This window comes from Micromys minutus, assembly GCF_963924665.1.
Source record: "Micromys minutus genome assembly, chromosome: 6".
Classification (NCBI taxonomy): domain Eukaryota; kingdom Metazoa; phylum Chordata; class Mammalia; order Rodentia; family Muridae; genus Micromys; species Micromys minutus.
Window position 1 is genome coordinate 47,957,310 of NC_137975.1, and position 24,818 is coordinate 47,982,127.

At 42.3% G+C, this 24,818-nt stretch overlaps 1 protein-coding gene across 1 annotated transcript; it reads left to right on the plus strand.

The window, feature by feature from the left end:
• Positions 1-3,691: 3,691 nt before the first annotated feature.
• Positions 3,692-23,664, plus strand: HACD1 (3-hydroxyacyl-CoA dehydratase 1). The gene is made up of 7 exons (XM_080917754.1): positions 3,692-3,865; positions 12,529-12,646; positions 12,807-12,825; positions 12,902-12,990; positions 16,573-16,694; positions 20,964-21,142; positions 23,432-23,664. The coding sequence occupies exons 1-7, from the start codon at positions 3,729-3,731 to the stop codon at positions 23,512-23,514; spliced, it is 747 nt and encodes a 248-aa protein (XP_080773880.1). The 5' UTR covers positions 3,692-3,728; the 3' UTR covers positions 23,515-23,664.
• Positions 23,665-24,818: the final 1,154 nt, after the last annotated feature.

Sequence of the window (24,818 nt, forward strand, 5' to 3'; positions counted from 1 at the left end):
AAATTTAAAGACAATTAAGTGTTTAACACTGAAATGTGCAGATGCTTGCTGCAGAGAGATTTACAAAAAGAAAAGCATCTTCATTCTAAAGTTCCCTGGACTTTGTCTTATCTGAACACTACCCCTAAAGAAAGATTTAAAATACTCCTGCTGATGTTATATTCAGTCATGCACAATGACTGTGTATCATAGCATGTTAGTATTTTCATGATCAATTTTGTTATGTATAAATAATTCTTTAGATTGAGGTTCTTGTAACAAGCTATAGATAGAGCAGAAGGCTTTTACTTAGAAAGTCTTGGTTTTCAGCTGTTAGGCTATCAATCTCTATGATTGCCTCCATTGTGAAGGTTTTAGATTCTGTGTAGGACTTAAGGAACCTCCTTCTTCTTGACATCCATAAAAAAGTAAAGAGATTATTAAATCAACTCCCTGGCAGGAAAGGTGTTTTGTAACTAACACAACTTATTACTCTGAAATATGGAATATACCTTAAATTTATTCATAAGACTATTTTTCCTATCTACGTTAAAATGTTGCTTATGAGGATATACCCTCATATTTCACTCTTCGGTATAAGTTATTTACAACTACTACATAATAAGTTATTCACTTTCAAAGAGACACTTTAGTAAATCTGTTGTTATTTATTCCTAAGTATTTAATATTTTTTTCCCAGAATGTTACATTTGAACTTCGTAAGAAACATCACCATTGTGAACATGAGGTGCAATCTTGTGTCAAGTGGTTTGTACTGATCTCAGCCAAATGGCTAAGAAGAGACTCAGATTCAATGCTTTAAGGAGCTGTTTGGAAGGGAGATGATTTCTTAACCGTGGAACAAACCCCACCTCTGCCATGATATTGGGATTTATGTCCTTGCTAATATGTAAATGTACCCTCAAAATGCTCTGTGAGATATTTAAAGATCAACTCCAAGTAAGAATTCATATTAAGTTAATCCATTTCTCATTTGGTGTGAAAACAGAAATCATAACCAACAAGGACCCTGTTAATGTCTTGGTCTTTCTTCCCCACAGACATTATTAGATTCAAGCGATGCTGCCACAACTTTTTCCCCCCCTTTTAATTTCATAAAAACGAATCCTGCATTATGTATTTTGTTTGGCTGCTTTAGCTCGACATAACATTTATAAGACCCATTTGTGTTGACTGGCAGGCTGCTCATCCTTTGATTCTGCTGAGTAATATCGTACTGAGGAATACACTATCATTTGTCATTCATTCGTGTGTTAACGGACACGTGGGTTATTTTTAGTTTGGGGCTACTATGACTAAACTGTCATGAATATCTGTGTCTAATTCATTGTGTGGGCATATGTCTTTTGTTTGCCTTGGTTAAATACAAAGGAGGAAATTGCTCAGCCATATGACAACTAAATGTGTTGATCTTTTAAATAAGTTGATAAATTGTTTTCCAAATCTGTGTTCTCTTTAGCCACATGAGAAAGGCTACTTGCTACACACCCTTGCCAGCCTTTTGAAATGTTAGCCACTTTAAATGTGTTGTTCTTCTCTCTGAGGATTTAATTCAAATTTCCCAAAATACTAATGTAGCAAAGCACCTATGTATGTGCCACGGGCTGTGTCTACATTCCCCTGTGGTTTACACTCTCTTATTTGCTAAATCAACCAATCAATCAAACAAACACAGACTCCTTTATTGAATTAAAAATATTTTATTTTACTCCTGTGTGGTATGTCTGTGTGTATGTTATGTGTAGGTGCCAAGGAGGCCAGAACAGGGGTTTAGATATCTAAACAGGAGTTTCAGGGCTGTTAAATCACTGACCTGGGTGCTCGGGTCTTGTGGAAGAGCAGCAAGCACTTTAAATTTCTGAGCTCTCTCTCTAGCCCCTTTCTTATCGAATTATAAAGATTCATCATATATTCTTGTTACTTTAATGTATGGTGAATATTTTTCCTTTTTTAAAATTATTTTTGGAATAGATTTTTACAGTTTGATGTTCAGTTTTAAGAGTCTTCCTTCCTTCCTTCCTTTCTTGATGGTAGTTTCACCTAAGAAGTCTTTGCCTTCTTTCCTAACATCAGAGATTCTGCAGTTTTCTTCTAGGAGTTTTACAGTGCTTGGTTCTGTGTTTAATTCTATGATCACCTTGAAATTAGCACGTCTATGATGTTAGATTCATTTTTATGTAGTTGTCCACTTGTTCCGCTCACTGAAAAGATTAAAATTCCCACACCGAATAACCTCAGATTATGATGTAGTTGGACTCTGTGGTCACACTGGTCCACAAGTCCCTTTCCCTTACGATTTCTATGTTGGCGATTGAAGGTTCATAGCAAGGTTTATGACAGGTTATGGTTTATAATAGTCTATGCACATACTTCTTGTTCTTCCGATACACTTTCACCATCTGTAGGTTTTAGCTTTTCAAATAAAATCTGCCGGCATCTGGGAGACCTAACATTCTAACATTTTCAGATTTGGAGGCCTGTCGTGTGGCAGTGATTTAATGTCCAGGGCCAGCACCTGCTTTAGAAAATTTACCCTTATTGTGCTTTCCAACTGGAAGGTTTTACTTAACCTGCCACCCCCATTTTGCAATTGGGCAGGTAACTCTTCCATTCCGAATCTAGAATAATGTTCATATCCAGGGGAGCTCATGGACAAACCTGTAGTCATTTGTCCCCTCTGACAGTGTCTAGATTCCGTTGCTGAGCTGTGTAACACCTTTGATTGCCTTTTGCAAGATTTCTTTCTCAGATTATAAGCACGATGGCCAGAACAAGTGCTAATATGCATATGTGAGGTGACAAACAGTAGCAAGTCAGTACCTGCTTTTGATGGATAGTTTACTGAACCCCACCTTTCTATGAAGGACGCCATTTTGTTTTCTTTTGTGGAACTTTAGGCATACACAAACTTCTAAATTTCCAGGCTGGTGGACTCAAGAATTTGGGGGTTAAATTTCAGTACACAGACTTGGTAGCTTGCTTAGCTACACTCTATAAAGGGAAAAGGAAAGGGGGCAATTACAAGAATGGTTCTTGAGAGGAAGGGAGAAAAATGGGAGATTAAGTATGGAGAGCAGTGGACAGGGAACTTGTTAACACCATGGCTGAATTTCCTGTATGTACCCTAACAGCTATTCCCGTTTTACCATGTCCTTTCCCTCAGTCTCCCTTTGGCATGCAACTTTAGAACAGACTCTCTAGAACCTACGATATCCTTCTGACCCCGTAGTAATGGCACGGGACAAGGCTAGGCCGGAGCTGCTTCTCCAGAAGCTCAAGAGAACGAGCCTTTGGTAAGGAGACCCTGCAAAACTTTCGCCCCGTCAGGTGCACTTGCTCTGTCTGGACAAGGCGCACCAGCGGGACACCCATCGCCAGGGCGCTTGTCGCTCGAGTCTCTCTAGGAAGAGGTCGCAGTCAGCGCGGACAGCTCTTCCACGGGAGCGCGCGGCGCGACACCGCCTGGAAGCCGTGACCCCGGCTGGCCCACCCCAGGGCCAGGGGCCTGAGTGCGCGCTCCCGAGAGGCGGCGCCGGGGCGGGGCGCGCGGCCGGGGGCGCGCTCCTCCCCCTCGCGGGCGGCCGGGCGGGCGGCGCCGACCCCCCACGCGTCGCACATGGAGCGCTGGACCGAGGCGGCGGCCGCGGGCGGCGGCGCTTCCGTGGCGCGCTCAGCCGGCCCCTCCCGCTGCTGTGCGCCGCTCCTCCGGGTCCGCGTGCGCGGTCACCATGGCGTCCAGTGAGGAGGACGGAACCAACGGCGCCTCCGAGGCCAGCGACGAGAAGGAAGCCACCGGCAAGCGCAGACGCCTAGGCTTCCTGGCCACCGCCTGGCTCACCTTCTACAACATCGCCATGACCGCCGGGTACATGCGCGCGAAGGTCCTTCCGCGCTCCGCACGCAGTTGTGCGGTCCCTCGGCGGTCCGCGCCCGGGGACGCGGGGAGCGCGCGCTCGCCGGGCTGCTGGGGGGTCGCGCGGTGGCGAGGCGCGCGCACGGGGGTGGGACGGAAGCGTGCGGAGGGAGTTCTCAAGGGTCGAGGGGCGGACGCGCGCGATGGAGGGGGGGCTTTTGGAACGAGAGCGCGCTTGGCGGCCAACTGGGGGGGGGGGTCGCTGGCGCACGTGGAGCCGGGGAGCGCGTGTGCCCTGTCCCTTGCGTGTCCGAGCAGTCTTGGCGCGTGGCCCAGGCATAAAGAGCGAGAGCGCGCGTGCTGGACTAGGTGGTCGCGGCGCGGCGGGGGCGCGCGGCGCGGTGGGGGAGGGGCGCAGCGGGGTTGAATGGAGCGGGGCGGGGCGGCCGGCCGCCGCTCGCTGGGCATTGCCTAATACGGTGCACGGTGTGGCGCGGCGGCACGGGGCGCGGGCCGGAGGTTAAGTATAGACCGGGGCAGGAATGCGGGGCAGACCCACGGGGGAGGTGACTGCCACCCGGCCGCCTCCGCCTGCTGTTGAAGAAACGGCAGAGTCGGTTCACCCGAGCCGGGAGCTGTCCGCTGGCTGTGCACGCCGGACCCTGGGCGTGTGGTTTCTGGTGCGGTCGATCGCTGGGCAGTGTCTTCACTACTTCTGCTTCTTCACCTACTGTTTCTTTTTAAGCATGGTACTTAGAAGTGCCCACTTGGGACTTTGTTTGAAACACCTGGAACAGGGCAAATGGCCAACGTAGTGCCAGCCTTATCCTTTTCAGATTTCGCGTCTTCCCCACCCCCTTCTCAGGCCTAGTGTGAGCTGGAAGTTAAGACCATGCAAGATCTGTCTTCAAAGGGTTCTCAAATGACTTATGGGTCTACAGTGACTCAAACGAATTATGAAAATGTCCTTTGCTATCTTGCCATTAGAAAGAGTTACATTCTCAATATTTATGCCTGTTTTAAGTTACAACATTGTGAAGAAATGTTCTGGATTTAAAAGCCTCAGAGGTTTATAGAAATGCGAACTTTTCTATAAACTGAATTGACCTGTTAACTAAGATCAAATGTAGAAAAACGCGACTCTTCTATCTAACAAATGTTGCCGTTGATCATCTAGCATATAATACCGAAGAACATCAAATATAGTTAGTTAGTTTATAAATATGTATTTATTGGGGATTAGCTGTTTTCTCTGGCTATGTCTTCTAATCATTAGTTTTCTGAAATCCCACGAGGGGTGCAGAGCAATTTTTTATAGTGAGGCATGGAGAGACAGTAAGTCACTGGCTGGAGATCACAACCGGAAAGAGTCAGGCATGGATTTCTACTGAGATTGACTCCAGAGTTGTGCTACTTCATCTTGCTGCCCTGAATTCCAGGCCTTTGAAAGTTCAGAAAATGAAAGGCTTCAAACAATGCTCCATTGCCTGAAAATGGCACAGGGGCTGAGAGAGCCCCTCTCCTCTGAGACAGTCTCATCAAGTTAGGAAATGTTTTTGGAACATTACATTACGTTGGTTGACTGGCTGTCCCTTCCCTGTCCAGTCCACCTTCCATTTTTAAGGTCAAAGTGAAAACTTGCCGCACGATCCCAGTTTAAGATCTTGAAAGAGAAACTTAAGATGATCCGAGGGTGACCGCATCCTGTCCTAAGGGACTCGGGGCTGTCTTCATTGAAGACCATTTTCACGTAGTCCCCAGTTTATCTTTCCAGTGTTCTTGCCTTTGAAATCCCCAACGCTGTTCTTCGGGGCGCATTTTACAGCTCTCCCTGTCTCTGCATAGGCTCTTTCTGTGATGTCATCCTTGGTCTTGTGGCACCGTGTTAGAATTTTTCTAGCTTCTCCTGCCTCTAGAGGCTCATGATCTGTGTTGTGTTCTCACACTTCAGTCTTGCTGTGCCCTTTCCAGCAAGTCACTTCTAATCCTAAGTGTGTCTGTCATTTGTACTGAGGGCTCACTGTTATTCTTACTTACCGGATGGAGTAAAGTTCTCTGAGCCCCCTATAGGTAAACTCTCATTTTTCCTTATGCATCACTCGAGTGTCTGATTCCCTCCAAGATATCCACAAATCTCTATCCTGACAGAAGATTTACCTGGGCACCTTCTGTGATGTACTAGCACATCCTGACTCCTCTATTTTTCTCTATCCCACAACTGTCACAACTGTGCCATATAATATAATTCTTCATTGTGAGCTCCAGGAAGTAATAAATACTGAATGAATGAGTGAATATCTTGTAGAATATTAGTGATGGATGTCTTTTGTATAAGTTCCTGCTTCCACTTGATATTCAAGTACATCATTCTAATTCTTATAATTATACTTTTTGTTGTTATAGAAGAGACGTACAATTATGGATTAAGTCAGGCCCTAGTGACATTTTAAAGTCTCCCTACCTGGACCCTGTGGAATAATTAGTGGCTTTAAGCAAATCCAAAGTGGGGGTACCTTTAAAAGATGGAGTGATTTTTATAGTATATCTATGACTTACTAGAGTAGTGAGCATCTGTGCTTTGCTTTCTAACACACTCTTTCGAATTTATCTATACATGCTAATGTATTGCCTTAGACCTGGGTGGGAACATAAGACATAGATTCCAGGCTCTTCCTTGAAGAAGCCTGGATGTTAACCAGTAGATAGTAATTACAATAAAGATGGAAGAAGATGAGTGCACACAAAACAGGAGCCAGAGGCTGGAGAGGAGGGAGACCAAGAGAAACCTCTGTGAAGGAGATGAACAGATCTTGGAAGGCTAAGTCGGGTCTACCAGACTCGGTTGAGGAGACATCCTGTGTTAGTATAAAGACAGGAGGCTGGGAGACATCAGTTAGGCAGCACCAATGGGCCTGAAGCACAGATAGACGGGTGACTTGGCCCATCCATTGTAAAGCCTTGCTGAGTGGATTTTATTTTTTATACACTGCGAGACTGTTGCTGAAAGGTTCTGTAGCAGAGTAAAGTTGATAAGTTGTTTGACCTCTGAGCCTTAGTTTTCCCATCTGTAGAAGTGCAACAACGCAGCTACTTTACTAGATAGATTACAAGGGGGAATAAATTTAGCAGAGGTGTTTGATGGGCAGAGCTGATGCAGAGGCAGGAGAAGAACAATGCTTAGCTTGCTCCTCATACTTCAAGAGGAAGTATTCTATCCCCAATGGTTAATTTAAAATTACACTTCTTGGGGGAAAAAAGTAGAGAAAATCTATTTAATATTTTTCCTTTTGACTGTTATACTGAATGTCCCTTGATATAAAAGTAAATCAAATTTTGTTTCCCAAAATGTTAAGGAATATCCATATCTTCTAGATAACATTCATATCTATGGATGGTAGCTTGAGTGAATGGATGTGCCACAATCGTTTTATCCATTTTCCTGTTGACGAATGGATGTACCACAATTGTGTTATCCATTTTCCTGTTGAGGGGGTTTCTAGTTTGGGACTATAATGTATATGAAGCAGTGAACATTCATGTACAGGTTTCTCTGTGTGTGGATTTATGCCTTCATTTTTCTTGGATAGATGTTGAAAAGTATAGTAGTTCTGTCATAGAGTAGTCTCATGTCTAATGTCTCAAACCACTGAGCTCTTTTTCCAAGGTGTAATGCCATTTTCCCTTACCATTAGCAATAGATGAGACAGTTCCTTCATGTCATCACCAACTATTGGTATGGCCAATGATCACTGTTTATCATTGAATAAAGTTAGGACAGGAATTCAAGCAGGGCAGGTACCTGGAGGCAGGAGCTGATGCAGAGGCCAGATAGGACTGCTGAGTACTAGCTTGTTCCTCATGGCTTGCTCAGCCTGCTTTCTTACAGAACCCAGAACTACCAGTCCTGATGACCCCACCTACAGTGAATTGGGCCCTCCCCCATTAATCCCAGCCCCTCCTCCATGAATCACAAATTAAGAAAATGCTCTATAGATTTGCTTACAACCTGATCTTATGGAAGCATTTTCTCAATTGAGGTTCCCATCTTTTAAATCTAGCCCCTGTCAATTTGACATAAAACTAGCCACCACACCCAGTGAGTATGTTGTATATTCTCACTGTGAATTTGATTTTCGCTTTCATGACCAATGATACTAAATATGTTTTCCTAGCTTACTCGTTGGCAAGCTTGTATGTCTCCTTGGGTTTAATGTTTGTTCAAAGCTTTTGCCAATTCTTTTGCTTTGATGAGTTGTCTGGTTTCCTAATATTAACTTTTAAGAATTCTTCAAGGAGCCTTTTGCCAGGTATGTGATTTGCAGATACCTTCTCCTGGTTCCAGCTGTCTTTCATCTCCTAGCAGTGGCTCTAAGAGATCAGGTGCTCCTCATCCCGAGTCTGAACCTTCTGTGCACTTTTCAGTTTAACCCTTTATGGCTTGAGTGCCTATTTGCAGTCAAAGCAGACGTGCTGATTACAAAAGGAAGTATCGATTTAGTCTAGGAATGCCACTAAGAGTTGATAATGGATTGTATATGCAAGTACAGTGCTGTGCAATTGGAGGCCGCCTCTCCTAATTGTTAACCTAGAGGGGGTACAAAGAAGAAATTCCATATTAGAGTGACATTTTTCGACAGTGGTTGAAATGGTGGATCCAGGCAGTGAGCGGAGAGATAGCTACTAACAGCCAGAAACGTTTTGTTCCTTTAGAAATACACCAGAAAACTTGTTAAGTAGCCTTGTCAGGGTCTGAGGGAGCCCTAGAACTAAGTGCAAATTTACAGAAATGTGGGAGGTGGAACATAGTAAATGATCTAAAACATGACGTATCCAACAGTGAGACACCCTGCAGGCCCAGCCACTCAGTGTTCATCAGACAACTTGAAAGAAAGGGAAGGGGGAGGAGGAAGGAGACCTGTAGATTCAAGAGACACACCAACTAATTAGGATAGATGTATCCTGTTTAAAGGGTATGTGTGTGTGTGTGGGGGTGCACTCTGATGCTTATGTAGTCAGAGGACAAAGTTCAGGAGTCATTTTTCTTCTTCCACCATGCGGGTTTCAGGGACCAAATTCAGGCTATCAAGTTTAGTAGTAGACACCTTTTCACCCATATTGCTAGCCCCTCAATGTTTTAAAACTGCCAGAGCTGTTATTTTTGTGTAGGACACTGAGGATAATAAAGATAATAATTTGGTTATAAAGATAATAATTTTAGAGATATACAATAAGATATTCAGGAACATATTCAAGAGTGTCATGGATCTAATTAAAATTAATCAGAACAGTACCACGAGTAGACTCTTTGATGGAACAAGATGACCGCAACATGGTAATCCTTGGGGCTGGGTAGAAGGCACATGGGGGCATCTCTTCTCCATTCTGTATAATTTTGTGTAAATTTGAAGCAGTTTTTAAAAAACGATTTATTTATTTTATGTATATGACTGTAGCTGTCGTCAGACACACCAGAAGAGGGCATCAGTTCCCATTACAAATGGTCGTGAGCCACCATGTGTTTCAAAGACCAGGTGTTATATCTATAAATCTCAAAGAAATCTAGAAATATAGAAGAAATCTTGAAGAAAAAAATGCTGCTAGAAGATCACTAGAGAAAGAGATAAGTTGGCTAAGGACATTGTAGCCAGAGTGACATTAAAAAGCCCCTTTGTCTTGTAGGCTCTGGCATATGTTGCTAGTCACAGTGCTAGCCTCTTCTCTTTACTCGCTGAAGTTGGTGCAATTTGAATCCAAATAAATCATGTCCTATTTATTGCACATCTAGTTTAGCACCTCCCTATCTTAGTGATACTTTTGAAAGATGAATTAATGAACGAACGAATGAAAACAAGCAGAAACTCCTTTGAAACAGTTTCTGGTTGTTTTTATGCAAAGAGAATCTGGTAGGTTTGTTTCTTTGAGACAGTCTCACTACATAGCCCTGGCTGGCCTGAAACTTGCTCTATACAACAAACTGGCCTTGAATTTGAAGTGATCCTCTGCCTCTGGAGAGCTGGCATTCCAGGTGTGCACCCTTATATTAACTAGGCTTTCGAATCTGGTTCATCGAGGGTGGGAACTGAATATATTTGAGTTCATGTAATTAAAATCCCTGGCACATTTAAAAGCAAAACAGAATAGAGCATCCCTCAAACCAATTTCCAATGGGAGAAATTCTAGTTGGTATGATTTTTTTTTTTTTTAAATAAATAAACTGATACCCAAATTTTGCTAAATGTAGGGCCCTTGGAGAAACTTTGGGCATGTGTGTGTGTGTGTGTGTGTGTGTGTGTGTGTGTGAAGGTATCCTTGGGAAATGAACTCTGGTTTATATAGGTCTTGTCCTCATTTGCTGAAAAGCCCTGGTGGTCTTTCACCTGTGTAGCGTGTAGCTGCCACAATGCTGCCACCTAGGGGACAGCACCAAGCATGAAATACCACAGAAACACTGTTTAAAATGTGAAGAATGCTTAATGCTTTGATGATGTTTTTGTTAGCTTAGTAATCTCCTTGAAAATTAAATTTTATAGGTGTCTAACTTATCTTTGCCTCTGAAAGCCAGGAGTATGGTAAATGAGTGTGTCTTCACTAACTTTTTGGCTTTCTTATTAGAACGTCAGGAACTTAGAACCAAGGTTGATAAAGTCATTCATTACATTTTGAGCTGGGAAGGTACTTAGCACACCGTCAAACGAGTGCTTTAGGATTAGCTCAGTGCTGATTCCAGAAATGGCCCTTACAGAAGGCGGGGTCATGAGGTGAATCAATGAAGCTGTGATGTGTGGGACAGAGGTTTGGGTTGGGGGGGGCTTTAGAGGCTCAGTCCCAGCCTTGCCCATTATCTTACTCCAAGGTGCATTCTGTAATGTTTTCTTTTCAGTGTTAAGGACTGAGTATAGGGCTTCTTGTGTAGCTGGTAGGCAGTCTACCACTGAGCTGTGTCCTCAGCATTAGGCTTAGTAAATTTACCTCTTTACTACGAGTGGCCTGGAAACCTTTAAAAATCACACTACCGAAATGTTTAAGCAGTCTCTCCCTAAGACAATGTAAGCTAGGCATGGATTATTCTGTGATTGTAGTAGTTGGAACCAGCCCAAGACAGCTCAGGAGCACACTCAGGTCAGGACCGCAGGCGTAGGGACTCTAGGTCTCAGCTGGCTTGGCTGTGTGTCCCTCTGTGTCTGCTTGTTCATCAGCGAAAAAGAATCATCTTTCGGAAGCTTGATGCAAGGACTGAAATTGGTGTGTGGCCATGTCTGGAACAGATCTGAAGATGCACTTACTGGCTTAGCTGTAATTGTCAATGTTTCTGCATCTCAGACGTCTGATGGTGTTATGCATTTGTTTGGTCTTGTGTTGTTTCATCCACTGTGTTACATGCTGCGCAGGGCGAGGGGACAATGGTCCTGCATGTTGCACTCTGTCCTTACGTTCTGTCAAGCCTGCAGTAGTCATTGCTATCTTTATAAAGAAATACATTTAAGGCACTGGTTCCCAACCTTCCTAATGCTATGACCCTTTGATACAGTTCCTCACATCGTGGTGACCTCCAACCCCCCAATTTTCTTTGCTGCTCTATAACTGTAGTTTTGCTACTGTTATGAATCATAATGTAAATATCTGTGTTTTCCCAGTGGTCTTAGGTGACCCCTGTGAAAGGGTCGTTTCATCCCTGAAGGAGTTGCAACCTGCAGGTTCACAACTGCTGATTTGACTCTATACTTTGATACCTCCCTATCTTAAAGTCTAGGGTAAACTACCCATGTCTATAGCTGGAGTGTTCCAGGCTTTCAGAAACCACTGATAAAGCAACTTCTTTAAACTTCAGCATGCAGGAGTGGAGATGGAAACCTGTTGCAGTAAATATTAAAAAATAATAATTGGTTTATCTCTTTACCAGCCCTGAGGTCTCACTCCTCAGGCCTGACCCTGATACGGAGCTAGGCACACCTCTGGGGTCTTGTCTAAGCTGACAGCATGGCCCAACTTGTCCCTGAAACTCCCTTCCCTTGGCAGTTTACTACCACCTGTTCTCAGCCTCTGCCCTGGGGTGTTTCTGTACCCCAAAATCCCACAAACACAACTCTACAGCCCGATAGCTTTTCATACAGGTTTATATATTCAACTCTCAATCCACAAACCCTCTACACAACAAAATTGCGTCAACTAGACAAAGATACAAACTGCCCTTCTATATGAGATATTAGACCTATAAAATCCTTAACGTTCATAGCTTTTTAATACCAATCAATATCATCTGGGTCTAGCTGGTCCTTAGGAAGCTCCATGTTGCCACGACCTTCCCCCTTGGTCCTCTGACTTCATCCGACCTCTCAGCGCACTCTACCTCCCTTACCCTTGCAGAATAGTAGTCTTGCCTGTAGGAAAGAGTCCCACAAATAGGAATCCAAAGTGCGGCTATATTTCAATCTATAGCACTGGGAACAAATGAGTAAAAGAAGGGTGGGTTTGAATTTAGATACCGTTATAGACTGACTACAGTAAATGACAAAGTATTGATAGACCACAGGGGGTATCTGTGCAGTCAGTGACCGACACCTGTTGCTTCTACCTTTCAGTTATTGCTAATAGTAAATAAAGCTTCTATAATTGCATGCATGTATCAGTAATATTAGTTTTGAGAGAACTTTGTAAAATGCTTTTATTTTCTCTAGGTGGTTGGTTCTAGCTATTGCTATGGTACGCTTTTATATGGAAAAAGGAACACACAGAGGTTTATATAAAAGCATTCAGAAGACACTTAAATTTTTCCAAACATTTGCTTTGCTTGAGGTAAGTCTTTTCAATATATCTGCTATGGTGTTTATGTGGAAATACTTCAGTTGGACAGTGTGAATCCTCATTTGCTAACTACATAATGCCTATGGGCTTGTATGCTACTCCTGATGACGGGTATTTGATGTTGACTTGTGGTTTCTCAATTTCCCTACAGGTAGTCCACTGTCTGATTGGTGAGTTGTTCCTGTAATTCTATACTGTTGTTATAAGGTGACTGTGAGGCCATCATTGACTTGATTTCTCTTCCAGGAATTGTACCCACTTCTGTGCTTGTGACTGGGGTCCAAGTGAGTTCAAGAATCTTCATGGTATGGCTCATCACTCACAGTGTAAAACCCGTAAGTGATGCAGGCATGTTGTAACACTGCAGTGTTTTGGGGAGTCCAGTGATTGGGCAAGGAGGAGGTGGGCTTTGATGTATGATGGACTGAGTATTCATCTTCCGTGTTTTCCAGGTGTGAACACATTTCCATCCAACTGGAATTTTTTTTTCTATGACATTTCTTCTTATCTGGAGTCATTGTAATACAATCTTTGATGTTACCAGTGTAAATAATTCATTTGCTTTTACTTGTTTTGTACAAGGCATGATAACAGCAGGCAGATGTAAATGTAGTTTCTTCCTATGTTTACTGGACAGATAGAAAACACGTGACTTAAAAGTGGTAGTTTTTAAATCGTGGATAGGAAGAGTTATGTTTCAGAGAGCTGTTGCATGTAGTAACGGCAGATGTTGACAATGTCTACTTGAAAATTATTGACTGTAAGTTTTAAGTGTTTACCCCAAACAAATGAGAACTATGCCAAGGTAAAGTGTAAATTACCTCAGTCAGCCATTCTGTAATGCATACATATTTTCAGAATAGCATGTTATGTACCACAACTATATGCAGTTTTGATTTGCCAATTAAAATACATTTTGAAAATTAAGGTTGAGGAACTTAGAGAAAAACAAGACACATCATTTATGGACGCATGACAGGAGACAGACCTAATTACTGAATCTAATTAGTGGTTTCAAAGATGTAGACAGAACAAACACTGTGCAAGTGTGTCTGAGGATGTTGGGCCTTTTAAACCCGTCAGAAACACTTCTCAGCTCAACCCTTCTGACCTTCTTGACAGCCTTCATTGTCTCCTGTCCAACTGAGGACAGATCTCTGGCTTTCTTTCCATCTCGCAGATTCCTTTCTGGTCTCCTCTGCGATTTGGGGCTGACACCTAACCTCCTTTCCGATTCCTCCGAGCCTCCCTGGCCTTGTGCTACGCAGGGACAGATCTCTGACCTTGTTCCCTCTCTCTCCTCTGCACTGTAGTCCTCTTGCCGGGATCTTTGGCCTAACTGACTCAAGCCACCTGTCCCTAACCAGAACAGTAGAAGGGACAGTACTGAGCACACAGCTCACATGCAGCCCAAGTGTTTTCTAAACACACAGACAGAGTTGTGTAGCTGACACTACCTAGAGAGTACCTAAGAGAAGTTAGGAATGGGGAAGTTCTACAGGGAAAAGCACCGCCTGGTCCTTTCATCTCCCAGGGGGTCTATCCCTTGAGTTTACTATTCCATTCTCTCTGACAGTACTTCCCGTTGACATTTATCAACAATTGGTTAATTAATTCAGCCAATACTTATTGAACATATTCTACACAACTCGAAGTACTAATTCCTGGATTTCCAAAAATGAATATGGCCACTATAGCTGTCACTCTGCCGGATGCTGGGACACAAGGTCACACAGCAGCAGTGCAGCCACTCTGTCTGACACTGTGCTGAGGATGCGCCTGTCAAAAATGCCCATGGGTTTCTTACCCTCTGGAGCCTGTGATGGAGGGAACCTAGACAGTTATGCAAACGCCGACTTAAATGCGTTTGTTTTGAGTCTTTTGAAACAAGAGCATAGTGTGCATTAGATTCTATACCTAGAGCTCAGTGTCCTCTGGGAAGTGATTGGAGCCTGCCATAGACGAGGTGTATGTAGGCTGAGCGAGCACTGACTGACATATAAAGTTCTAAATTCAGACCCGTGAGTGTTAACCCACTGTAGAGGACTACAGTGACGGGAAGGTGAGCGAGGAGCTGAGCAGGCGAGACTGAATCACCGACAGTATGCTTGACTCAGGCAACTTAACGGTGAAGACATTCATTTGAAGTCATGGTTTTAGAGGCTCTTAGGCCATGTGGAGGGACAGCATCCTGGCAGCAGGAACATGGCATTAGTTACTCATAGTAGAGCCAGGAGGCAGAGAGAATAAAGGATCAGGAATCAGATGTAACCTTCAGAGGTCTGCCTCTCCAGGGACCTGTGTCCTTCAGCTAGGTCACCTCTGCCAATCTCCATTGTCTCCCCAAGTAGTGGGACCACCAGGCATGTTCAACAAACACATAAGCCTGCGGGGACATTTTATATTCAGCCCATAACAGGGAAGTTTGCAGGGGCTGAAATCTCATAGCTGGGTCTTAAGAGATGAGAAAGGGTTTTGTATGGGAAACAATAATTCTAATTAGAGGGATCAGCATGTGTAAAGACACAGATGTTCTAAGCACGTCCTGGGAATAGTACAAGCTATAGTATTACCACAGTGAGAAACAGTGAGAGATAAGTAACTGCAGATGAGGTTGTGGAGGTAACTGAGCTCAGACTCTGAGGACCTTTATGTAATATTCAGAATTTATCTTTTTCACCTGTTAAGCAATGAGTGTTAAGTTTCACATCATATGACTTAGTCTGTTTTCATCATCATCATCATCATCATCATCATCATCATCATCAGCAGCAGCAGCAGCAGCAGCAGCAGCTTTGTTTTATTTTTAAGAAAACATTCTCGTTAGAAAGAGTAGGATAAAGAAATGAAAAGCCACTTAGGAATAGGATGGTCCAGCTGCAGCGTGATAAGGCTGGAATTGAAATACAAATGTTAGGGACAGAGCAGAAGGGCCACATTAGAGAGCTGGTATCTGTAGTTACCGTTCTTTTGCTGTGAAGAGTCGCCGCGAAGAAGGCAGCTTCCATAAAAGAGAGCATTTAATTGGGGCTGGCTTACAGTTTCACAGTGTCAGTCCATGATCATCATGGCAGGAAACAGATAGGTATGGTGCTGGAGCAGCAGCTGCGAGCTCAGCTTCACAGGCAGAAGAATGAGAAAAAGATCCTGGGCCTGGTATGAGCTTCTGAAAGCCCCAGTGGCACACAGCCACACCTACCCCAACAAGGCCACACCCACCCTAACAAGGCCACACCCACCCCAGCAAAGCCACATCTGCCCCAACAAGGCCACACCCACCCCAACAAGGCCACACCCACCCAAACAAAGCCACACCCACCCTAGCAAAGCACCATCTGCCCCAACAAGGCCACACCTACCCCAATAAGGCCATACCCACTCCAACAAGGCCACACCCACTCCAACAAGGCCACACCCACTCCAGCAAGGCCACACCCACTCCAGCAAGGCTACATCTGTCCCAACAAGGCCACACCTTGTACTTTCCAAACAGTTCTACCAACTGGGGTGGGGGAGGGAGTGGTCCAGGCTTTAGATACATGAGCCCACGGAGTCCATTCTCATCCAGACTGACATAGTATTGCATTTCTATGACTTGATGACTAATAGGAAGTTGGAAGAACAGATTGTTCTCATTCAGCTTTCATGGTAACAATGTTGTCTTAGGATATGAATCACATTTACTGTCTGGGCTGAGGACCGAGGGAACAAATATCAGGAAGTAGTCCCTCCAACTATAGCACGTAGTTAAGTTCCACGTTGATAACCTTTACGTCATGGTGACTTCATTGTGTCCTGCGTTCCATTATAATAAAGGGCTACGAACAATCTAAAAAAAAAAATTTTTTTTTTTTTGCTGATGTCACCGGACCAAAAGCTGGAGGTTGAACAGCACTGTGGCTTTCTCTAATCTGCAGATCCAGAACGAAGAGAGCGTGGTGCTTTTTCTGGTGTCCTGGACTGTGACTGAGATCACTCGCTATTCTTTCTACACATTCAGTCTCCTCGACCACTTGCCGCACTTCATTAAATGGGCCAGGTGGCAACGTCTTGCCTTCTAGTTCCTCCCCGCCCTGCGCATGCTCCCCTTGTGTGCTGAGCTAACACGGGAGAATGAATCACAGTTGGGTCACAGCTCCACGATGCCAGAATGCTACCGCTTGGGTCGCTAGCACTGTTCTAACTTAAATCCTAAAAGCTGAATTTCAATGGTCATAGGCACATAGTACTACTAAAATAAAGTTTATGTAAAATCATATCCTTAAGCAATCTCAGTTGGTCATTTATTATTTTGGAAGCTACAATATACATTTTTGGGAGTTACATTATAAATAAAGTTTACTCAAAATATAGCTAACTGATTGCTCTAAGGTATTAGTTTGTGGAGATTTATCTTTATCATTTTTGATTTCGTACATACCTATGTGTCTGTGTATCCCCCCACCTTCCTTATGGTTCTAGTCAGCAGGAGTGCACTAGTACGTGGATGCTGCCACGTAATGTTCCTTCCCAGCCTTCCGATATCATAAGTAGTGTCGCAAAATATTAGAGACAATACCACGTCTATTGTTTTTTTTTTTAAAAAACTGATTTAAGCCCAGGAGGCGATACGTACCTTTCAGCCTAGCACACGGAAGGAGGGAACAGGTGAGTTCAAAGCCATCCTGGTCAAACTAGTGAGGTCCAACCCTGCTATCACTACATAGGGAGACCTGTCAAAACAACCAGCCAGGTGATGCAACACACACCTTTAATCCCAGCACTCGGGAGGCAGAGGCAGGTGGATCTCTGAGTGAGTTCCGGGATAGCCAGGACTACACAGAGAAACGTAGTCTCAAAAAAACCAAAACCAGCCAATCAAACAAACAAATCCAAAGAAAACAAAACAAAATAACCTTTGACATCTGTATTAGTACACGCTTCATTTTTCATACTTGCTTGAGATCCCCATATATTAAAAGCCTAACACTTTACTAGATGATTACTCTTTTTAAAAAACCCACTATGCATGTTTAATGATAATAAATTAGGATAAATAAATAAATAAGAAGAAAATAAAACTCTTATTCACAATTCCATTCCATAAGGGCATCACTGTTGATTTAAAATATTCTTTGGTTCTCTTTAAGACATTTGTCTAAAACCTTGCAATTTTATATACAATAAAATGCTCTAAAATTATATCTCAGTTCATCGTTTGTCACAGGAAGGTTGCATAGTTATGTGTTAGGTTCATTTTGTTCTCATTTTACATGAAAATACATTCACAGTTAAGGGTTAGGCCTTTGAAGAGGTATGCCGCTTTGCATGCACTGGGGCCTAATCTTAGATGGCGCGGCCGTTCTCTTTTCCTGCAGCCTTTGGAACCCCTGGTTCTTTTAAACTTGCTAACTCAGCACATCGTCTCTGTTTACGAACCGTATTTTGCAAAGTCTTCTTGAAGAAGGCAACTGAACACTGCATGTTTGCATAGGTCAGGCCTGTTGGCATGCAGTGTCTTGGTTCTGGTTTGGAAAGTACTTGCATGTTGTAAATTTCTAGAAGTGTACAGAACTCCGCTGTGTCATGCTCCAACTTGCGCTGAAATCGTTTGTCATTTCATTAGTGTCTGGGCATGCCCGGGTATGCTGCAGTCTCAGTCCTTGGGAAGTGGAGGTGGAAGATTAGTGGTTCAGGGCCAGCCTCTATTACATATGGAGTTCAAGACCAAACTGGCATTATGTGAGACCAATTCTAACAATTACAACAACAAAAGGCTTTACATGAAATGTTCCAGCACTGAAACAGATCTTCTAATATATGCATCATTTGATTATAATCATCAATAATTTTTTTTTAAGTTGGAGTCTCACTTTATAGTCCTGGCTAGCTTAGAATTTATTATGTAGAGCAGACTGGCCTTGAATTTACAAAGATCTACCTGACCCTGCCTCCTGAAAGCTGGGATTAAAGATGCGCACCATGTCCAAACACTCTTTCAGATATTTAAATATATTTTCCAACATTGTTAAACAGTTCAAAATATTTCAGTTCAAATGTGGAAACTATTGTTTTTCAAATAAAACTCCAGTTTAGAAATGGATTCTTATTTATAGTTTGACTTATCACAGTTGACTACCTTGGTTCTATTTACAAGTTGAAAGTGTTCCTGGATAATTTTATGCTGAGTTATACCTTCATACTGATTTCCATTTTAATTTCCAAAGTACATTTCCTCAAAGAAATGTTAGGTAACAAATGGGAATCTCTAAGGTAGCAAGGCTTCCAATAGTTAGTGTAAGAAAGGTGAAATAATATACAACTTATTTCCATCTCATGAATTTTCACTGACCTTATGGTTTTCCACTAGTTTTAAAATGTCATCTCTTTACAACTGATGGCCAGGTGGTGGTAGCACACACTTTTAATTCTAGGTCATGGGAAGCAGTAGCAGGCAAAGTCTCTGAGTTTGAGGCCAGCCTGGTCTACAGAGTGAGTTCCAGGACAACCAGGGCTACACAGAGAAACCCTATCTCTGAAAAAACAAACACAAAACAAAAACAACAAGAAGAGTAATATTTTACAAAAATATTTAATTACATATTCTTGATTGATTGTAGTGTGTGTGTTGTGTGTGTGGTGTGTGTGTGTATGTGTGGTGTGTGTGTGTATGTGTGGTGTGTGTGTGTGGTGTGTGTGTGTGTGGTGTGTGTGTGTGTGTATGTGTGGTGTGTGTGGTCTCTCTCTCTCTCTCTGTGTGTGTGTGTGTGTGTGTGCGTGTGCATGCCCCTGTGAAGGTCATAGGACAAGTTTGCAAGGAGTTTTCTCCATCGCTGTATTTGTCCTGGGGACTGAACACAGGTTGTCTAGATTGTCAGGCTTTGAAGCAAGCACCTTTACCCTCCACCTAATGTTACCAGCTTGGGAGTGAGCATACTACTTTAAAAAACAGTCAACTGGAGAGCTTCATGAGGTTAAAAAATAAATTAGATTAGGTATTTTGTTTGAAAGGAGATTATAAAATTGGCTATAAAATTTTTAAAAGGTAAAGTGAGAAAATATTGATTTAAATAATACACAAAATTATACAAATCTGGGAAGAATACAGAAGCACAACCCAGCAAGGCCAGAATAGGTAAAGGCTATAACAGCAGAGGCTCTTTTCCTTTCATTCTGTGTCGTCCCCCTTATCTCTTCATATAACTATAGTATATGGGAATCAGGTGACCTGTCTATCATCTGTCTATCTATTCATCCATCCATCCATCCATCCATCCATCCATCCATCAATCCATCCATCTATCCATCTATTTATCATCTATTTATCTATCATTTATCCTCTGTCTGTCTCTGTCTCCTGTTTGTCTTTGTTTTCCACCAGCACTGCCACTCCCGTTCCGACTTGCAGGACATTGTGTGTCCCAGGCTGGCCTTGTTTGGGTAGTGGAAGATGACTGAACCTCCGTTCCTCCTGGCTCTGTCTACAGAATGCCTAGCATTACAGATGTGGTGTACATGCATGCATGCCTCTGTGTGTGTGTGTGTGTGTGTGTGTGTGTGTGTGTGTGTGCATGTGTGGCAACCACTCCACTAGCTGAGCTATGTGGCTCTTCTATATAGATGTTTCTTCATGAATGCTGGGGGTTAAATGGAACACAGGTGATTTTTCAAGGTGTTAGGCATGGTGTACTTATTACTAGCAGCTGGTGTTGTGTTATCAGTTTCCTGTAGAAGGATGTTTAATCAATAACCACAGTTTTCCAAATGATCTAAAATATCTGCTTTAGTCATTTGGAAGTCACTACCAAATTTGGGTCTTAGTTGACCCTTTCAAGGCACAGCATTCATCAGTAAATGACCAGCTAGAGGAGAAACCGCCATTGTGGCTATACACCCCCATAAAGCGATTTTTAAAAAACAATCAAATGAAACAAAAGACCTGTATTGACAGACACAGTGTTCCCATCTGTGGTGTCAGTGACTTGGAGGTCAAAGCAGGATTGTCACTTGAGGCCAGGATCACCCAAGACCGACCTGGCCAACGTAACAATCCCAGATCACAAAACAAAAACCAGAAATCTGCATGAATACTTTTAAATAAATTATAACAGTATTTTAATACTATATAGAGTCAACTGAGCATGGGAATTACTATTAGACACGAGGTGAGAATTAGCCAGCGTATGGTTAAATCAACAGCCTGTGTGTGATACTGTAAATGCATAGAGAGAGGTCTCTAAGTTAAAACACAGTAGTTGTGGAAGGGCTGTGCTGTAAAACACAGTGACCGTCCTAGAGGTACAATCATTGGTGTCTTGTCTTTTTCCAGATATAATTTTTTTATCATCTTATATCCCGTTGGCGTTGCTGGGGAACTTCTCACTATATATGCTGCCTTGCCTTATGTAAAGAAATCAGGAATGTTTTCAGTGAGACTTCCTAACAAGTACAATGTCTCTTTTGACTACTACTACTTTCTTCTCATAACCATGGCCTCATATATACCATGTAAGTATAGACGTATTAGTACTTAAATTTAATGTATAACATGCAAGTATTTGGAACAGCAAGCTAAAGTAATTTAAAAGCAAGGATAAAGGAGAATAATTTCTCCCAAATACATTAACATGTTTATGTGTTTGGAATAACTGAAGGGAAGTGAGTTGGTTTTTTCTCTTCTCTTCCTTCCTTTTCTTTTCTTTATTTCTTCCTTCCTTCCTTCCTTCCTTTTTTTTCTTTCTTTTTTCTTTCTTTCACTGATTATGTGAAAAGGTAAGTAAATCAATATTCAAGTGATTGCTTTTTTAAAATTATCTAAGTATGCTCTGTATGGTTAAAAGGGAAAACGAAATTATTTCAAAAGCCTGTATCAGTAGGACTACTGACAAGGATCTAGCTTTCTATGTATGAATCATAAGCATTCTCTCAAGAAGATGTGAGACCCTTTCTACCCATTTGGCATACCTGGGTATATTCCCTAGTCTTTTTCTGTGTTGTTTCATACACTTGACAGGAATAGAGCTGCTTTTATTAAGTGTTTTGAATAATTGAGCCTATCCCTTAACTTCTCACCATCTTTCAACAGTTTCAATGAGTTCATGAGACTTTGTTCTCTTCTTTTAAGTACTAATAGTGATATATTTTTATGTCTTTTTTATTTATTTTATTTATTGGAAATCACTAGCAGCAAATAAAAAAGAGAAACACGATTTGTTAATCTTCTCAGTAAAATAAGGGGAGGATGTCCATGGGAAGTAGAAGGAGAAGTGAGAAATTCAGAGAACTCTTTTTAAGAGTCTCTAGATTGGGACAGCAAGCCACAAATAGAATCAGAGCTCATATAGATTGCTTGTGGTCTCAGGGGTGACCTGTCCTCTAGTCACCTCACTTGTGACCTCTGGAGTTAGTCCATAGAAAACAAGACCTTTAGAGGATGTAATTTGAAGCTTCAACCCCTTAGCCTGCTTTTCCGGTGTCCTGGGAGATGGATGTCTGACCTCTGCCAGCAGCAACTTCCTAGCTCATTGCCCCTGTGATCACTGAGGTTCTGCTTGCCCCAGATCAGTCTGTCAGAGACCCATGTTTCCACATCCTTACTGGTCTTACTAGATACAGGGATGGGTTTTACTTTGATAACTAAAAGTAGCATTTGAGCACTTAATTTCAGCACTGAGAAGTTGTATTTCTTACTCACCAGTGAGGGTGTTACACGGGAGAATTTCAGTGAACACTTGTAAAAAGTACGCAGGATACAGTGCCTCCTGTTAAACTACTCAGGATTTTATAAGATAACTCACCATAATTGCTTGGTTTGCTTTAAGTATACATGACCTGAGTGTTTTCACTTATAGATATAATAATATGACTGAACTTATCAGTATGGGAAGTTCATAAATAAAAAACAAACCCTGTCCACATTGTTTTGTGTTTGAACTTAATTTCAAAAATGGTTATAGAACACACACACACACACACACACATCCCACAGTTGCTTGGTGAAGATACTGAAAGTTTCTGTGATTAATTTCTCTGGTGTGGTTACTCTGTGATGGCTGTACTTTTGGAGTTTATAGCTGGTACACATTTGCTCTGACACCAGCTTTTATGATATGACTGAAAGTCTTTAGTCTGGTTCATTTCATACTGGTTCAAGTATTTCTCCAAATTTTCCGCACAGATAGTCACATATCCACCTGGTAAGATCTGTGTACACGTTTCTGTGTGTGCACATGACAGAAGCCCCTAGGCCCAGCTGCAGGGAGTGTCTGATCAGGACTCTGTCCTGGCTCTCCCTTAGACACCACATCTGAGACTGTGGCCCAGGTGTAGTCTGTGTCCCGATCCAAGGGTTAATTACATCATCAGCTCGTGCTGTCCTGAGACCATGTGCAGTGTGTACGGATGCAGCTGGGCCATTTACATATATGTGCGTGCAGGTGCTCACGGAGCCAGATACAGTTAACAGAACAGGTAAAGGCAGACAGTGTGGTCTGTTATCCTCGGTTCTGGTTTATTTCCATGTTACTGATTTCTAAAAATAAAGGTGGTCATCCAGGTCCTTTTGAAAAATGTATTTATCAAGGTACATGAACTTGCCGAGGCAGAAACTCTTCCAGCAGTTTATGTGTCCCATAGCTCATGGCCTCCATTCTTGCTTTTACCCCCTGCTTCATAAGCACCAGTGGGATGTATGTATAGTAGTGCTGTACGAAGGGCAGAGCTCTCACATAACAGTTTTCATGCAGAGTTTAAAGCAATGACTTATGTCTCCGTTCTCTTTTCTTTTTTCCAATGAAGTGTTTCCTCAGCTCTATTTTCATATGTTACGTCAAAGAAGGAAGGTGCTTCACGGCGAGGTGATCGTGGAGAAGGACGATTAAACGGTCCCTACAAACAAGGTGCTTTTTTCAGAGAAACCGGATTACTTGAGTCCAAGTTTTAATAATAAGAATAAATAACTTCACGAAATACCATGGGTTGTATTGTTTCTTGACCTTGAAGTAAAAACACGGTGTTTGCCAGTGTTTTTTTTCGCATTGTGTTGTATCTGTTTCTGTCAACTGCAATTATTCTAAACCGGGGGTGAGGGGTGAGGGTGAGTCATTTAGGGAACAATTGGATATATTACCTGGGAAGAAGAATTTTGTGTTACCTCTATCAATATGTTTTTAAACAACGTGTGCTCAGGGCTTTTTATAATCAATAAGTAAAAATTGGTTTAATTTAACGTGATACCTACCAGTGACATTTATATTTTACTTTATAAATGAAAGCCAGTACAAAACTGTAATGACTGGTTAACCTTGCTTTAGAACTGCCTGTCCACTGTTTCAAACCCTGAGGCAACATTTAGGATTAAAATCAATATCTGGGGAGTGTGGACGGAGAAGCATAAAAATGTTCAAGTAAGCGTCAGTGTCAGAAGCCGTTTTCTTTTCTTTGGAGAGCATGGGGTTGCTGGAGACACAGCCAAGAACCACATGCTCTCCCGGAAGTGCTCACTCACCAAACAGCATCCTCAGTTCCAAGAGAATATTCATGAAGAGCTCTTTAGACTGCTGCAATGATTTATTGAACAATCTTTTATTTGCATTAATCACCCAAGCACAGCTTTCTCAATCATAAAGATTTTAACAGGTTAGAGAAATTCCAGATATTTATAAAAACTGGCTAAAATAAACATCTGATCATATCAACTGTTTCCAGAACAAGCTACTCTAACCTGTAGAATTACCTTTTAAAATCATGTCACGTAATCCTTTGTGGTACTAAGCATTTCTAGCTGTCTCCTGAAACATTTCATTTTATTCCTGGGAGCTGACCCGATGTTTAATAGAAAGATGTCCCGAGCATTCTTCACTTCTGCTTTAATAAAAGAAGGTCTGTAAAGTTTTCCGTCCTACGGTAAAATATACTGATTTACTGATCATGTTTAAAGCGAGTGTAGATGTGATAAAAGGAATCCTTTGTCTTCTGTTGCTGTGCAACAGTTGTAGCTGTAAGTGTTTGGTCTGGTGTGAACTGAAACATGTAACACTCCTTTCAGATTGGCTTGTGTGTACGTAATCTGCTCCTACAGAAAGTCTTCATATAGAGAAGTGGAGTTCAGAGCAGTTTTTCAGACTTGTTATCGAGGACTGTTTTTTTCCAAAGATGCTGTTTTTATTGCATCACCCTTTTCGTC

Bases quoted from the DNA above. Each gene is read 5' to 3' on its own strand.
- HACD1 (XM_080917754.1), top strand. From the start codon at position 3,729: ATGGCGTCCAGTGAGGAGGACGGAACCAACGGCGCCTCCGAGGCCAGC. The intron at 3,866-12,528 runs GTACATGCGCGC...TATTTTCTCTAG, and splicing joins AACATCGCCATGACCGCCGG to GTGGTTGGTTCTAGCTATTG. The intron at 21,143-23,431 runs GTAAGTATAGAC...TTTCCAATGAAG, and splicing joins CATGGCCTCATATATACCAT to TGTTTCCTCAGCTCTATTTT.